General features: G+C 45.3%; 1 protein-coding gene across 7 annotated transcripts in view; it reads left to right on the plus strand.

The window, feature by feature from the left end:
- EVA1A (eva-1 homolog A, regulator of programmed cell death) overlaps nucleotides 1-15,315 on the plus strand; it is a 216,797-nt gene that overhangs the window by 187,952 nt on the left and 13,530 nt on the right. For all 7 annotated transcript variants that reach the window (XM_074582008.1, XM_074582001.1, XM_074582006.1 and 4 more), the window contains one exon: nucleotides 14,423-14,587. In XM_074582008.1, coding sequence (XP_074438109.1) covers nucleotides 14,423-14,587 — 165 coding nt within the window. The remainder of the gene's footprint in view (nucleotides 1-14,422; nucleotides 14,588-15,315) is intronic.

Below are 15,315 nucleotides of genomic sequence, written 5' to 3' on the forward strand. Positions count from 1 at the left end.
TCTGACCTTTCAGAAGAAGGTAAACAGATGACATCAGGCCCTCACTGAGAAAGAAAAGTCCTTTCTGCCTCTGAAGATGATCAACGGGAATACAAAAGCTGAGGGTAGACATTCTCTTTGTGCCGAGCAAGCAGCAGAGACCACTTCATGCCTGCTTGGCCACAGGGAAGCAGCCAGGCTGGGTCTCAGACTCGGAGGCCAGGAAGAGCTGGGCTGACCATTCGTCTCATCTCTGTCCTTTCAGTCTGTGGCAGTAGATTTACAGAGTGGTACAAGCCACGCGAGGACCGGTGCCAGAACCTGCTTTGCAAACTGCTGTGATTCTCCCCTTGGAAGAGGCTAGGAAACTGTTTACGGGTGATATTTCAGAGTTACAGCTCTTAGATTTCATTAACTGCCTGAGTTTGAATAATGTCGTAGCCATTTCACTCCTCTTATCAGCCAGCTGTACGGAGATTAGACTGCTGATAGGTTTTCATTTCCAGCTCTGTGCAACTTGGCTGCAAACCTGTACTTAGGTGCCTCCAAAGCTGGTATTGGTCTTGGGAAATTCAGCACAGAATTCTTTGCACCAACTGCTGTACAAGCACAAAGGTGACGTTTCTTCTCCATACTGCGTTCTTAATTAGAGTGTACCTCTTTCACAACGTGCCTTACTTTGAACTCTATTTGTCATAGACTTTCCATTACCTGGGACGTAATTGGAGGTGAATTATTTGCTCAAGAGCGGAGAAAATAGCTTTCATGCAAATACAGATTTTTCAGATAGGTTCTTTATTTCTCGCAGAGTAAAGTCTGAAGCAACTCAAGGATGGAAAGCTCTGACTAAGCAGAATAGTGGGGCAGTTCTCATCCTCCACCGTAACAATAATTTTAAGTGGATGGTAGAGGTGCAAACAAGGTGGCAATGTAACAGTTTTCTACATTGGACTTGCTGAAGTTCCTACTGTACTGGGAGAAAGTTAGGAAGGAGGTTTACCTGAGAGTAAATGAGAGATTAATCTCCTGACTTATTCCACTGTAACAGCTAATGCTTTAATCTTTATTCAGTTATTTGTTTGTACTCCCACTGTGCCTAGGAGTCATGGGCATGAATCACAGCCCTCTCCTGCCAGGCTGAGGTCAGTTTTAATACTTTAATATCTGATATATCTCCTATCAGCAGTCTGCATCTGGCAGTCAACACGTTAACAACTATTTTTCTCCTCTAACTGCTGTGGTCCTATGCAGTTATTAGAGTTAATTAAGGTGGATTACTTCAGATTTTAAGTAACGTGGGTGGTTATTGGAACTGCAAATAATAACATCTTGTCACTATAATCCAAGCAGGTTGTGAGGTAGATTTTATCCTGAGCAGTTGCATTGATAAGGATTCATTTTCCTGGGGAGGACCGGCCACTGTCATTTGTGAGACAAGCAAATTCTGCAGCCTGTGTCTTTACAGAGGTGGGCAGTCTCCCTGGTGTATGAAGAAGGGTCATCCCAACACGGGACAGAAATACTTTGAAGGACTGTATTTATGAGTTTCTTTGCTGTTTACAGGGTCTCGTAAACCATCCCTGTCTGTACCACCTCCGGGAAATTTGTTTGTTAAAGGTTTGCTCACTCAAAAGATGTTCACAGCCTCTTTGTGTTGGATTAATCCTTTCATCTGATGATAAGATATCAGGGTTGGTGGGCTCAAGATATCCAGTAGAAGGAACAAATACTGTGATACAGAGCATTATATTCCACTTGAAAGAAGTGGCAACTTAAGTTGAGTGCATGCCAGATAAAGGGTCTGCACTGGGTTCAGGTTACTAGCAGCAAAGGTATGTGTTAAAGTTTTAATCTTTTTTTTTTAACAGTCCCAGAAAGGAAGCCTAAAAATAGAGGTGCTGCAGCATGAAGTGAGTTCCTTGGCTGTGAGTTAGCAATCTGCATTTCCTAGGGAATATGTAATATGAAAACACTTTTGAACACGTGGCAGATTATGTGTCTCCCTTTACACTTTTTGACTGATTGAGTTCAGTCATTTTGAAAAGTGAGGCAGGAGAGATGGCAGCCGACGGGCCTCGCTACCCAAACAGGCGGGAGCTGGCAAAGGCCACTAGAAAGGGAGCGTTGCTGACCTTCCCAGAATGACTGCCCTGGGGCTTGGCTGGGGTGGAAACGTGGTCAAGATTTTCCAGTGAATCAAGTATTACGAGTAGCTGGGATGTGTCAGAGACCTGCTCGTGTGTTAGAGAGGTCTCAGGAGAGTCCCAAGTAGTCCTGGAATCATTTCTGCACTAATTGGTGGGTAGGATTTGATTCAGGATGGTTTAGCCCTGTTAACATTGGAATGAATGAGATAAGCCTTTTGCCCAGCAATGTCCTACACCTATATCTGTATCTGTATATCTCTCTCTCTCTACATATATATATATATGTATACATATATAATTTGCATACTTGCAGCTCAGTTTTGCACAGCCGTACTTGCACTAATGCAGGTATTTAACTGAAGTGGTTAAACTGGGAGATTAGTCGGCCTATCAGTATATGGATGAAGGGATGAATTAGCCACCTCCCATCCCAGTAAAGTGCCTTCAATTAGGTGGTGTGAATCCATTTGAGATAGGGACATTCATGCAAATGGATCTTAATTACATGTGTGAGGGGTGGAAGAGAGCAGAGTAGCGTGCAGGAAATATTGTCCTTGCTGAACGTTTCACGAAGCCTTATAGAAACAAACATTTAGCTTTAAAAACCTTGTGTTCTCTTAAAAAAACCTTATCATTATTAATTGCTGGAAAGCTGCCACGAGCAGGCAGCACTGTGTATTCCCACAGTCTTTTCCAGCGCTCCCAGACTGCGCTGTGGAAGTAGCTGCAGGGCAAGTTGCTTAAGAGCGTGGGGTAGGTGCTCAGCAACATCCTCGCTGGGCTAGAACAAAACCCTGGCATTGTTTTCCACGGCGTGTATCTGCTTTTATGTGGCGTCAGGAAAGTGACTGTAATTTGCTGTTCCCCAAAACTGGCAGATACTCGCAGCAGCAACTGTAGTAACACTTGAGCTTGCAGCCTTTGCTGCCGCGGGATACGCATGGAAGCAAGATGATGCATGCTACGTGTTTTCCTACCAGAAAAAAATAATAATACATAAACCATGCAAAGAACTTTTCATGGTCTACAAGCCAGATGATTTAAGGCTGATGCTGTGTGTTAGAGAGGTCCTGCCAGTTAAATGTACTTCTTTAAAAAAAACCAGGGGAGGTTTAATACTCTCATAATTCAAGAGCTTCTATAAGGTTTTTCCTCAAACTTTCCACTGTGCTCAGGAAGTCTCAGCCCCAAAGGAGGATGTCTCACAGGTTATGACCATGTGAATGGAAGGATTTATGTTGAAAACAGTTTTGCTACTTTGTTCATAGATCCTTGGATTTCAAGTTTGTTAGCGTAGCCTGCCTTCTTGTATAAGCCAGGTCCTGAACAACAGGTCCCAATGGTCCCTGCATCCATCACGTTCTGGATCTCGAACTAAGATGTATTTTGATCAGTAAATATTAATCTGCATTCATCTGTATATAACTGAGGGGCATTAAGCACTGTGGCTACCTTATATGGTTTTGTTCACTCCTAGATTTTATTCCAGTGCTATTGATAACCTTTCCTTGTGCAGGGTTTCCAGTTTGGGCATCTCATGGGATGCTGGGAATTGCCACACTAAGTCAACCGTGTGACCAGGCAAAGTCACTGCCTTTAATGGCGGAGGTCACCAGCTGCTTTCTGATGACATTCCTCAGCTCCTGTTATCAAGGCACCGCTATCTTTTGGGAAAAATTTTCTACCCCCTTTTATAGTTCTCTGCTGTTTGATTACAGAGAGGAAAAGCTGATGAACCGATAAAGAACTAGCATGCACTGTCAGATAAGTAGCACTTAGATAAAAAGAAAATATTTTTTTTTGAGAGCATAGTTTTACTGCTGTAATTACAAACATTTTTAATTAGACAAGGAGAGCAGATGGGAAGGATCTCCTGGCTGTGCCTGCCAGCAGACACTAAGACAAACCATGGGGGAACATCCAGCGATATGCTGGTTTTGAGTTTTCTTTCAATTAGCTTTTTTCTGGATCACTTTTCTGATGCCTTACAGGTCACCAGTGGTCTGTGGACTACAGGATGGGTGACACTGTTTCAGAGGTGCGCTCAGGAAATCCCCTAAATGTCCGTTTTGGTCAGTAGTCTCAGAGGAGAAATTATATCTCTAACTCATGGAATATAATATTGGATTGTATTAGGCTAGTTGTTGGCTCAGATGCTGAGGCATGAGGCTTCTTCTTACTCTTTATTCAAATATTGGGGCAGTGCAGTGTAGCTGTGGATGTTCTTACTTTCCCTGGTACCTTCCTTTCCTGCCTGGGCTCCTCCTTCCCTGCCATCCCTCTCCTGTCCCTGGTGGGGTTGGCATGGCTTCTCATAGAATCATAGGATGGTTTGGGTTGGAAGGGACCTTGAAGATCACCTAGTCCAACCCCTCTGCCCTGGGCAGGGACACCTCCCACTAGACCAGGCTGCTCAAAGCCCCATCCAGCCTTGAAGACCTCCAGGGATGGGGCATCCACAGCTTCTCTGGGCAACCTGTTCCAGTGTCTCACCACCCTTAGAGTAAAAAATTCCTTCCTAATATCTAACCTAAATCTTCCCTCTTTCAGTTTAAAACCATTACCTCTTGTGTTTCAGGGACTCTGGCCCTTTACTCCACCTCTTTCTCCTTACTCTATCTTGGATACCCTTTCCCTGGCTATCATTTAAGTGTCTCACAGTAGCAAAGACATCCAAGGGCCTCTTTCACTGGCATTGCTTGTATACCTTTCACTGACATTTAAGGGAGTATCTTTTTCCCCAACTTTTGCAGAATCAGTTTCTGTGACTCAGCTGATTCCTGGTAACTTGCAGGGCTGCAACCGCTTGGGTATGTCTTGGGATCCGGAGCACAGAGACTCTCCTCCCTTGCTGGCGAGCAGTTCTTCTCATGAGCAATGCCCTGGCTCCAGATCAGCCACACTTGAACACACAACGCTTACTGCTCTGTCAGCATCCTCCGGGGAGCCACGTCTTGTGTCACATATTTTCCTGAAAAATAGATAAGCTGCACAGAAGACTTTCTGCCAAGCTCTATAGCCTAAATAAGTCAAGGGCAACAGTTCCGTACTATAAAAGTAATTTAGAATGGTACAGTCTTGCAGTGTTAAATGTTTGATTAAAAAGACTGAACATGATGAGAAAAAATAGGAATTGTATTAAAATATGAAATTTAGTGTCACTCCACTTTGATCCAAAGTGAAGTGGATATGCTTAGACCACTGCATAAAATTACAGACTGTAATAAAAGTCTCCTCCGAAAAGACCAACAAACTCTTATTCTCTGTAATGCCTAAGAAATCTGTACATGAACGGGCTCATTTGCAAAGTACCGATGCAAGTATGTGATGCAGCCCAAACAGGGGGAACAGGGAAGATCAGAAGAACGAACCTGACTTCCTTATTAATCTTATTCTTTTTGTGCTGTCCTCTGTATTGTGTCTTCCTCTTCACTGATAAAGGGCCCAGGCCCCAGGTTCAGACATCCTTGTGTGCTGCAAAAATAAAGGAAATCCAAAAGACTCTCAGACTCTCCTACTGTAACCTTCCTAGTCTGGGAGACTGGCAGCTTCTCCCAGGTGCTGTCAATCCTTGCTTGGCACCCTGGTAGTTATTAAGGTTTTTTTTTCTCTCCTGCCTGCTGCCATTTCTGGAATTGAGGCTATGTGATGGAATGGTCAGATTCTGACCGTGCTCAGCATGTAAATAAAGGGAAAGTTGCTTAATTCAGCAGGGTTGAACTCAACCCATACATGAGTGCTGAGTCAGATTTGGGTTCCTGCAGCGACCTTGCTGACAGTGGTTACCCATGCTTCTAGCAGTAGCACCTGGAGGTGACACGAATGGTTTGATCCAGACCCATCTCAGTTCCCTAAAATACACTACTGCTGCTCAGGTGTCACAGTCTCCGGGACTGGAGGAGATTAGGTGCAGCCAGAGACGTCCTACAGCTCCGTCTGGCAGAAGGTCCCATGGGGGTGTAGCTGAGCATGCTGGAATTTGGACAAGCCTCGGCTCGAGTCTCATCCTCCTGAAGGTGCATTATCTCGTGAAAACGGAGAACTCGCCTGACTTTGGGAGCAGGCAGAAATCTAGCAGATGAAAGTAGCTCTTCGTATCTGCAGGTATCTCTTACAAGGCTTTTTTTCTTTTGATCCATTTTTCTTTCCAAATAGAACATGTAGGGAGCAGACTGGTGCATGTGATGCTTTCCACTGTGCCCTTTGGAGACCAAAAGCCACATCAAGCAGGAGATTTATGAGTTGCTGGCAATAGATGCTTCATATTCTGTTATTACATTTAAGATGATGAAAGAAGAACAACTGACTTTCATGGCAATGAAAGCAGGGGGAAAACTGCCTGTGGATAGATCAAGCACATGCATCATTGGATAGAAATTAAGGCGTTTGTAGCTTCAAATCCTGATTTGAAAAGTTCAAGATACAAGAAAAATATCTGAGTAAAAGATGTGAAGCAGTTCATAAGATTTTAACTCAGATACACTCAGGAGAATAAATCCAAAGGTAACATTATGATTCATTAACTATCCCTAATTAGGCTCCTAAATTTAAGTAGACAGAATCTCCCCTGGAGGCTTTCAAAGGCACCCACCTTTCGCTGTTGATGATACAGGGAGCTTAGGAACATAGCTTATTTAAGGAGGACTTCTTCATTAAGTACCTACAGGGCATGCAGGGGTTGAGTTCCCTGATGAGGTGAACTGGATCTTTTAATAAGATTATTGCATTTCTGGACAGGCAGAAATAGGAGGAATCAGGGAAAGGTGTTCTGCAGCCCTGTGCCAGGAGGGGAGAGGTTGGTAGGGAGCAGTGCTTGTGTCTGTCTCTGCCCCGTGGAGGCTCTCAGTTGGATGTGCACCATGGTACCTTCATCTCCTAAAGCCTCTGTCCTGGTCTGAGGACATCACAGAGCCATATACCTGCGAGAGATTGTATCTCACAACACAGAGACATACACCTGCGACAGATTTCACCGGGAGGAACGGTGAGGCTGAGCTAATTTGTGTTGCAAGGGCTTTGTTTCTGGACTGGAGTTGCTTCCAGTTCTGAAGTCAGTTCTCTGATTGCAGCTGCATGAGAAAAGGACGAACATCTCCTTTTCCAAGGAGGGCAAACAAGAGAAAAGCTTGTCTGTGTTATATTTCTATCTTATTGCACAACCTTGCTGTAGTTAGCTGCTGTCAGAAGATGCAGTAAAAAGCAAAGCATCTGGGCTGCCTCAGAAGTAGTCTTGGCAGAATGCTCCGAAAATTTGTATGAGTTGTGTCAGGCATCCCAGCTTGTACCACTTCCCACCAGCCCAAAAATCACCAGCAGAAGAGACAGATTTCTGCTTCGGGCAGAGGAGGAGGTCCCTGGCGTGGGGTGTGGGCTCAGAGAGGTGTAGGTGGCTTTGGTTATGACAGGAATATTTTCCCAGACAGTCTCACTTGATTTCCGCGTGGTGCTTGGAAGTGGACTTACTGTAATTGGCATGAGTCATTTCCTTGTTATCGGTGGTTTGGAACTACCGCACATGGAAAACACGCCTGCAGCGGGCTGAGGAACTCCCTCTTTCTCTTGGGTTTTGCATTCTGTGTCAGGATTGCCAACTATATCGATGCTGGGTGAAAAAATTCCCTTTTTAAAATAACTGAAGGAGATGGAAGGCTGAGGTCTTGACCACTTGTTCTTGTTAAACCTCTGCTCTGCCTTTTTTTTTTGGTAACAGTGAAGATTTTGCACGGCAGCCTGTTGATCAAATCTTCTGTTGCACAGAGTCCCTTCACATCTCTTGCTGTCTCCTGGGACAATTTACGCTTTCTGTGTAAACCGTACTATAATTTTACTCTAAATAGGATGCCCAGAGGTGCAATATTGCTTTGCAGCCAAAGCACGGAGTTGATGTCCAGGTGCACTCAGCCTTTTACATGGGGGTGCCCAGGCCATCTAGCTGCTCATGGAGATATTTGAGAGCTGTAGGATCTGATGGTGATTACACCTGTGTCTGACCAAAGAGCTCCGCTGTCAAATGAAGGGGAAATGCCTGGTGACAGGACAGAAATTGGTGGGCTTTGGCTTTGCAGGCCCCAGTGTAAGAAGAACATGGACCTGTTGGAGCAAGTCCAGAGGAGGGCCATGAAGATGATCAGAGGGCTGGAGCACCTCTGCTATGAGGACAGTCTGAGAGAGCTGAGGTTGTTCAGCCTGGAGAAGAGAAGGTGCCGGGGAGACCTTATAGTGGCCTACAGGAAAGGTGGGGAGGAGCTCTTTATCAGGGTGTATAGCAATAGGATGAGGGGTAATGGTTTTAAACTGAAAGAAGATAGATTTAGATTGAAGGAATTCTTTACTGTGAGGGTGGTGAGACACTGGCCCAGGTTGCCCAGAGAAGCTGTAGATGCCCCATCCCTGGAAGTGTTCAAGACCAGGCTGGATGGGGCTTTGAGCAGCCTGGTCTAGTGGGAGGTGTCCCTGCCCAGGGCAGGGGGGTTGGAACTGGATGACCTTTAAAGGTCCCTTCCAACCCAAACCATTCTATGGTTCTATGATGTCTGACATGACACACGTGATCATGAGAAGAGGCATATGATGCAAATGGGGTTTTATTCACTTGAAAGGGGCTAGATGCAGCACAGGCAGCTCAAAAAGCTTTCAACTTACTCCTTGGCCATGTCTGAGACCCTTGGGAAAAAGCCAAGGGGGTAGGCTGTGCCTCAATTTACTTTTGTTAATCAAATTAGCATCTTCCACACCCACGTTTCCAGCTACACAGTGGTGTTACTGTTGTCCCCAGGTGCAGAGTCTTCTTAAGTATGGGATTTTTCCTCCTTGCTCTGTGATTATATTGTGATATTTTGTGGTCCGACACAGCCAGAATCCATTATTTTAATAGATATTGTTGACTGACTGCTTGGTGAATTTAGGTTTTGCAGCACATAAACCACTTTTAATTCTGCAATCTGAGAGCACCATATACCTTACATACGTGCGAAGGAATTGCTTTCTTGTAAGAGTTAAGAAACACGAATGATCCCATTTCTGGCTGGATACTGTGCATTTTCAAGTCTCAAACGAAAATCCTTCAGAGCTGCTACCTCTAAAAACTTGCAATAGTTTATATTGGGTGTTTACTCACAGTAGGATTTTTATTTTTTTTATTATTTTAAAAATATGTTGAGCATCAACAGTTCCTGGCCCCAACCTGCCCAGATAAAAGGCTTGGTTGTAATTTTCATTGGTGAGGGAGTCATGTTTTGTTCAAATTGTGCTCTGCTTCAGGCATTCACAGGAGGATTTGCTGAAGGTCCTGCAGATCTGCTTTAATCACACTGAGCTTTCAGAGTAGACCTTATGGGCTGGAAATGCACAAGCGAGTATGTAGCAGGGGGCTGGAGAATGACAAACCCCCTGTCTGTATGTTTTTAAGACTGAGCTTTCATTGATCTCAATTGACTGATCTGTATATTCAGTGAAGATGGAGGTTGGGGGATAGTTGAGTCCTGGGAGTTTAAGCGTGTTTAGGACTGAGCAAGCATCAGGAAACACCGAATGATCAAACTAGCAAAGAGAGGGGATGGTTTGAGTGCAAGGCTGAAACGTAGGGAGCCAGAATTTGTTTCCTTTCTTTGGCACAGACTCCCTGTGTGAGATTGGCCAAATCATTTTGATATTTAAACACTTTCAAAACCTTGTGCCTGAGCCAATTCCCCATCTGTAAAATCTGAGGGCTATAGCAGTCAAATGTTTTGATTCGGGGAATAATATATGCGCCTAAATTGAAACACTCAGCAGCATATTGAAATAGAATTCCTCAGAAAGAGCAATATTCCTCCGCAAAATAATCTCTTGTGACAATTATCCAAACCTCCAGAAATGGAGTGTTTAAAATTAAATAGATCAACATAGTAGAAAACATGCAGCAAGCAATCTCGATGAACAAAGAGGCGAGGTATTGGCTGGCCTTTTCCATCTCTTAGCACCATAATTCAGAATTTTGCTGCTTGTAGGCACAGTAACTTTTTTATTTTCATCAGCCCTCAGTTTTGTGGCCACACAAGAGGCTGCTTGTATAAAAAGCCCAGCAGAAGGAGTCTCCACCAAGTACAAATAAGGACACTGTCAGCAGCACCAGCATGTGCCTTTTCACACTGTCCTGCTGGTTGCTTGTACCCGAATCTGATGGGTCTGCTCTGCCAGCGAGAGCACGCTCCAGCTTTGATTTTCCTTTGCTCCGTCCCTGCAGGGGGGAAGCTGCCAGGCAGTGACGGTGAGGTGTTGTTGTGGGATTGATACCGTTAACTCATTGCAAATGAGTAATGCAGGTCTTGGGTTGGGAACTGGTATAAATTATTGCTAGCATGGTGTTGACTCAGACAGATGAGTGGTGGGAGCTGGTAGCCGGGACACAGAGAGATTATATAAAGACTTGAAAGCCTGTAATGGCAGAGGAGTGAACGTGCTGATCCAGGAGATCCCTTGTGGGTTTATAACCTAGAACCACCTTCTGCAGGTGCCTTCAGAGAGTGTCACAGCCATGGTGACACTTCGCTTTCCAGATCAAGTCCTGGCTCACGCCGAGTCCATGCAGTGATGCCTGAGTTGGACCCTGGGGTGGGTGGCAGAACATGACTTGTCATCCAGAAAGTTGCACCTCTGTCTGCGCTGCTCAGCTGCCCAGCCCAAGTTAGGGGAGAATTTTATCATTTGGGTAAATGCCCACATCTCTGTGCTGACTGCTACCCCCCGAGGTCCCCAGAACAACTCATCTTCTCTCTTCCAAACGATCCCAGCTTATTTCTCATGTGCCTTTTAAGGTGCACATGAGACTATCAGATGTGTTAACGCTTTGATTGAAGGCCTGTTTCTTCCCCTCTTGTCCACATATATCACTTGTTCTGCTGACTGAGTTGCTTTAACTTCTCCACTTGACTGAATGGAGCGGGCCAAGTGCCAGCCCTTCCCTGCCAGGATTTCTGTGCTTAATGCTGAGATAAGACTAAAATCCCAGGTACTTGTTTTTTTCTGGTGGTTTTGCTCATAAATAACTTTTCTTGACACCTCGCTTCAGTTCATGCCATGCTTTGTGTCAGATGCACTCCTCTCGGGAGAATTTAAGGAGGGTATTTCAAAGGAACCAGATGTTTAATCTTTGTTGTGGAGTTGGCTGCCACACAGAAGCTAACTGGAAATTGTGAGGTGTTTTGCACTTGAGAAAGCCTTGCTGTCTTTCTAAATCGAGCTATCTAAGCTGTGTATTGCTTTAGCATCGTATAAACCGGAAGAAGAACAGACTTGCTGCATGCCATCGCTCTATTTACTCTTTGCCAAGATAGGCCTTTCCTGGCAAAACGTCCTCAAGATGTTTATGAAGTCCACAAAGAAAAATGGTCCCTTGAAATGGAAAAGTCCAAGGTTCATGTGCTGTAGACATCCTGTGTTGCCCTAAGTTTTTTCCAGAGTTTTAAAGAGGTTTAGTTGCTGAAGTGAAGACAAGCACCTCTTAGGATGGTGCACCAAAGTGCGTGCTAATGACAGATGTTAGATGTTAAGCACACGCCTGCTTTTGGGAACCTCTCTTCACCTGCCTTTTTAGGCACCAAATGCCTACTTGGTAGTCGTCTTACTTCCTTAGCCATCCCAAAAGGATAACAGCAAATCTTACCCCATTAAGGTGCCGTGACATCAAATTGTGTGAATGCTTCCTTCTGAATACTTCATCTCTCCTCTTCCATGGGATGCTGCTGACAGTTGCCGGCTGTTTCAGTGGTGTTTTGCTTTACCCTGACTCCTTTCCTTGTCCCATAGGTAGCATTGGGAGCAGTGGTGGCACACATGCCAAGGTGGAAAAGCCATAGCTCAATTCCTTGTGTGCACTTAGGAAAAGATGGTGTTTCTTTCCCCTACTTGGCTCAAATGTTTAAGTGTCTGGTGGTGTCACCTTCTTGAAGAAAGATGCAGGTCCACCCAGCCTGAGTAGTGCCCCATAGACGGCCATGAATACTGGGAGGTGAAAGGAGATGTTTATGAAGGGTCAATCTGAAACATGGAAGACTAGTCAAAGTCTGCTAAAAAATTGTCTTTGTGTTCCTTTTGCTCCATTTTCTTCATTGGATGCATATCAACTGGGATGCAATTTGGATGAAAAATCTGTAAGGGAAAACTGACGTGTCTTTAAAATGCCTTTCAGGTCCTCAGCCTGAGATACGACAAAAGGGGTCTTTATTTTTGGAGGGTGCCGAGCCCTGTGCCCTCTGAATATCTGCCTCAAATTAGGCACCCAGAATGGCAATTCTCCCTGACTGTGTGGTTTGCGGGATGATCTCTGTTCTACCCACCTCCTCCCCAGACTTTCTGATATTCCTCTGGCACAGGTATCCCCCGTGCTTCTGTCTGGTTCCTAACAGGGGATGTGTTTCTTTCGCCGCCTCCCCATCAGAGGACAGTTGCCAATTCAGGTTTCACTAGAAACTGCCGTGCCAGCTCTTTGATATTCAGAAGCTGCGAGGTTTTTATGTCTGTTTCCTGACCTAGCATGACTCTACTAATAATGGGAGAACTTCAGTGCTGAGAACTTGGCAGCCTAATACAGGAGGTCAGTCAGTAAATATAGTTACAGTTTTCTTTGCCTCGGCAAAGACAGCAAGTCGAACACGATGTAAACAAGGTGGTTGGATCACTTCCCCCCCCTCCTCCAATATCTGTAGTTATGCAGGCAAATTTGATGGGCGTGATTAAATCTCATGCTCCAGCTTGGCAGCTGATTAGCTGCAGGGGGCAGGCAGGAATTTCCTTTCTGTTCCAGGGTTGCACTCCTTCCAAGTCCTCCTTCATGCTTGTGCCAAGGATCTCAAAGTGCTTTGCATGTTTAATTGCGCTTCTTCACGCCCCTGCGAAGAGTGGAGATGACAGATAGCGCGGTCGGCAACGGAGCGGTGGGGAAACTGAGGCACTAGGAGGTGGCAGCCGGCTTGGGACCAGAGGGGCAGCTGCCGTTCGGCTTGGAGAAAGGAGAGCTGAGCATCCCAGAAATCTTCTCCTGGGCTTTCTGTGGGGCTAGTGAACTTGTGCCTAGTTCTCAGTGGTCTGTGTCTTTAAGGCACTAAAGTCTTGGTTGTCTGAAGGGTTAAAAATGGTGCTTTTATGTATATATCAGTATACAGTCACTGGCGGGGAAAATATATCTTTCTCCTCTGGAAATTTTGATCTCTTTATTTTTGTCTTTCATCACTCTATTCCTCTAATTTCTGAGCAGAGCGGCCTCTATACGTGTTTCTTCTCTTTGCATGGAAAAGCACTTTGCTCTGGAATAGCCTCAGGTGTTGGCTGTGGCTGAGGCAGGGAACAGGTTCAACTCCGTAAATGACATGCTGCTGTGTCCCCCCGGGCAAATTAGTGAATTTACTGTGTGGATTCCCCTTCAGTGGGTGTACGCTGAGGTAGCTGCACCGACTTTGATTTCTTTACCTGGTTGTTCAGCTGAAGAGCTGGCCTTGCAACGTCAAGGAGGAGAAAATACTCTTTGCACTAAGGCATGCTTTGGTCCAAAGAAGAGACCACAGATGTCCTGATGAAACTGTCACATATTAACCTACCTTGCCTGCGTATTGCTAACACCATGGGTGACGGAACATGGAGAACAGCAGGGATTAGCTGAGCCTTCACCCTCCTTCTCAGGGTGGTGGGAATGGAGAATGAGCCTTTCCCAGAGTAGTTACAGCCTAAAGCCCGATGGGGAACAGTGTATTTTAGATCTCAGTGGGTGGGGAGGGTTTCTCACAGGTGGGGTTTCTTACTTCTGTGGTGGATGATTTAAGGTTTTGTGGATCCAGAGGGGACAGAAATGTCTGATGCGCAGTCCTTGATGGCTGGAGAGAGGCAGGGGTTCAGGCATACCTGATATTCCCCGCTGATACGTGGCATCCTGCCCAGCCCGCTGTCATGGCGGGAGCAGGGGCGTCTAGCTGGAGTATGCTGGAGCGTGGGGCTGAGGCCAAAGCCTGGCTTACTAGGCATTTCAGTTTCTAAGATGGGTGTCTAAATAAGATGTCTGAATCTGATCCTTAGTCTAGTCTTGAAGCTTACTTGTAAATAAACAATATCTTAATCACTTTATAGTTTCCAGCGTTCTCTCATTGCATGTCTCTGCGCTGGTATTCGGAGAGCATTCATCATCGTGGTAAATGAGTGTCTGTTTGGTCTGCACATGGTATAATTAAGTACCAGCTGAGCCCATAGTATAATGTGATAATTCTCATTCTGACCAGCTGAAATAACTGACTCTTAACAACTGTGCTCTTCTTGCTCCTCTCCCTCAGTTCCCAAGAAGCTTCTGCATGAAACCCAGCCAAGACCAACCAATTACCAAGGATTTCAGAAGCCACATTTTCCACTGCAGCCAAGAGTGTTTGATCCCAATGTTATAGAGGACGGTGTGTTCCTTTCTGATGTCTCTCCTTCCAACATAGGACGTGCTCTGCCAGGTAGCTATGACTATTGCGATTTTGGCCCAAACCTAACTGTGTTGTGGTAACCGTTCCCTTCTGTCTTCCCTTATCTGGGTTTCTGTATTGTTCCCAAACCCCATCCATGTCACAGTCAGAAAGAGAAGCTTCAAGGCATGACCAAAGACAGACCAAAGTGAACTATGAAACTCACACCAGGTTTCTTGAACTAGCAGTCACGGCCACGTGTGTCAAAACTTATCCCAGAAATAATACTTTTTCTTAGTTTAGATGCAGACCCGTCTAATGCAGCGGCAAAGAAAAAACCAGGGCAGAGACAGTAGATCTGCCTCACAGGGGACAGAGAAGTTTTCAACCGAGCTTTGAAATATGATGCTATTTTTGTAAAATGCAAAGTCAAGAGAGAAGAATGAAGTCAAATCTTAGCTATCTATAGGGACAGGTGAGTAGGAGGAAAGGATGGTGCATGAATAAAGGAAAAGCGCAGGTGAGCACGTATTGGGTTAGTCGGTGGCCTCTGTGTTTCCCAACGTGCAGGAGACGGTGTATGACCTTACTCCTGAAATTCCCACCCTGCGCTCCAAGAGATTCAGCTCTAGGGTGGGTATGGGCATGGTGGGTGTTGTCTCTTTCTACACTCCTGGCAAAGTTAATCCACAGCCTGGGTAATCAATCCACAGGTAAGTAAGAGTCAGCAATAATGTATTTGTCAGTTTGGAGGCCTTGCTGAAAAACTGTGAAGGAAG

Source organism: Larus michahellis, chromosome 3, assembly GCF_964199755.1.
Source record: "Larus michahellis chromosome 3, bLarMic1.1, whole genome shotgun sequence".
Classification (NCBI taxonomy): domain Eukaryota; kingdom Metazoa; phylum Chordata; class Aves; order Charadriiformes; family Laridae; genus Larus; species Larus michahellis.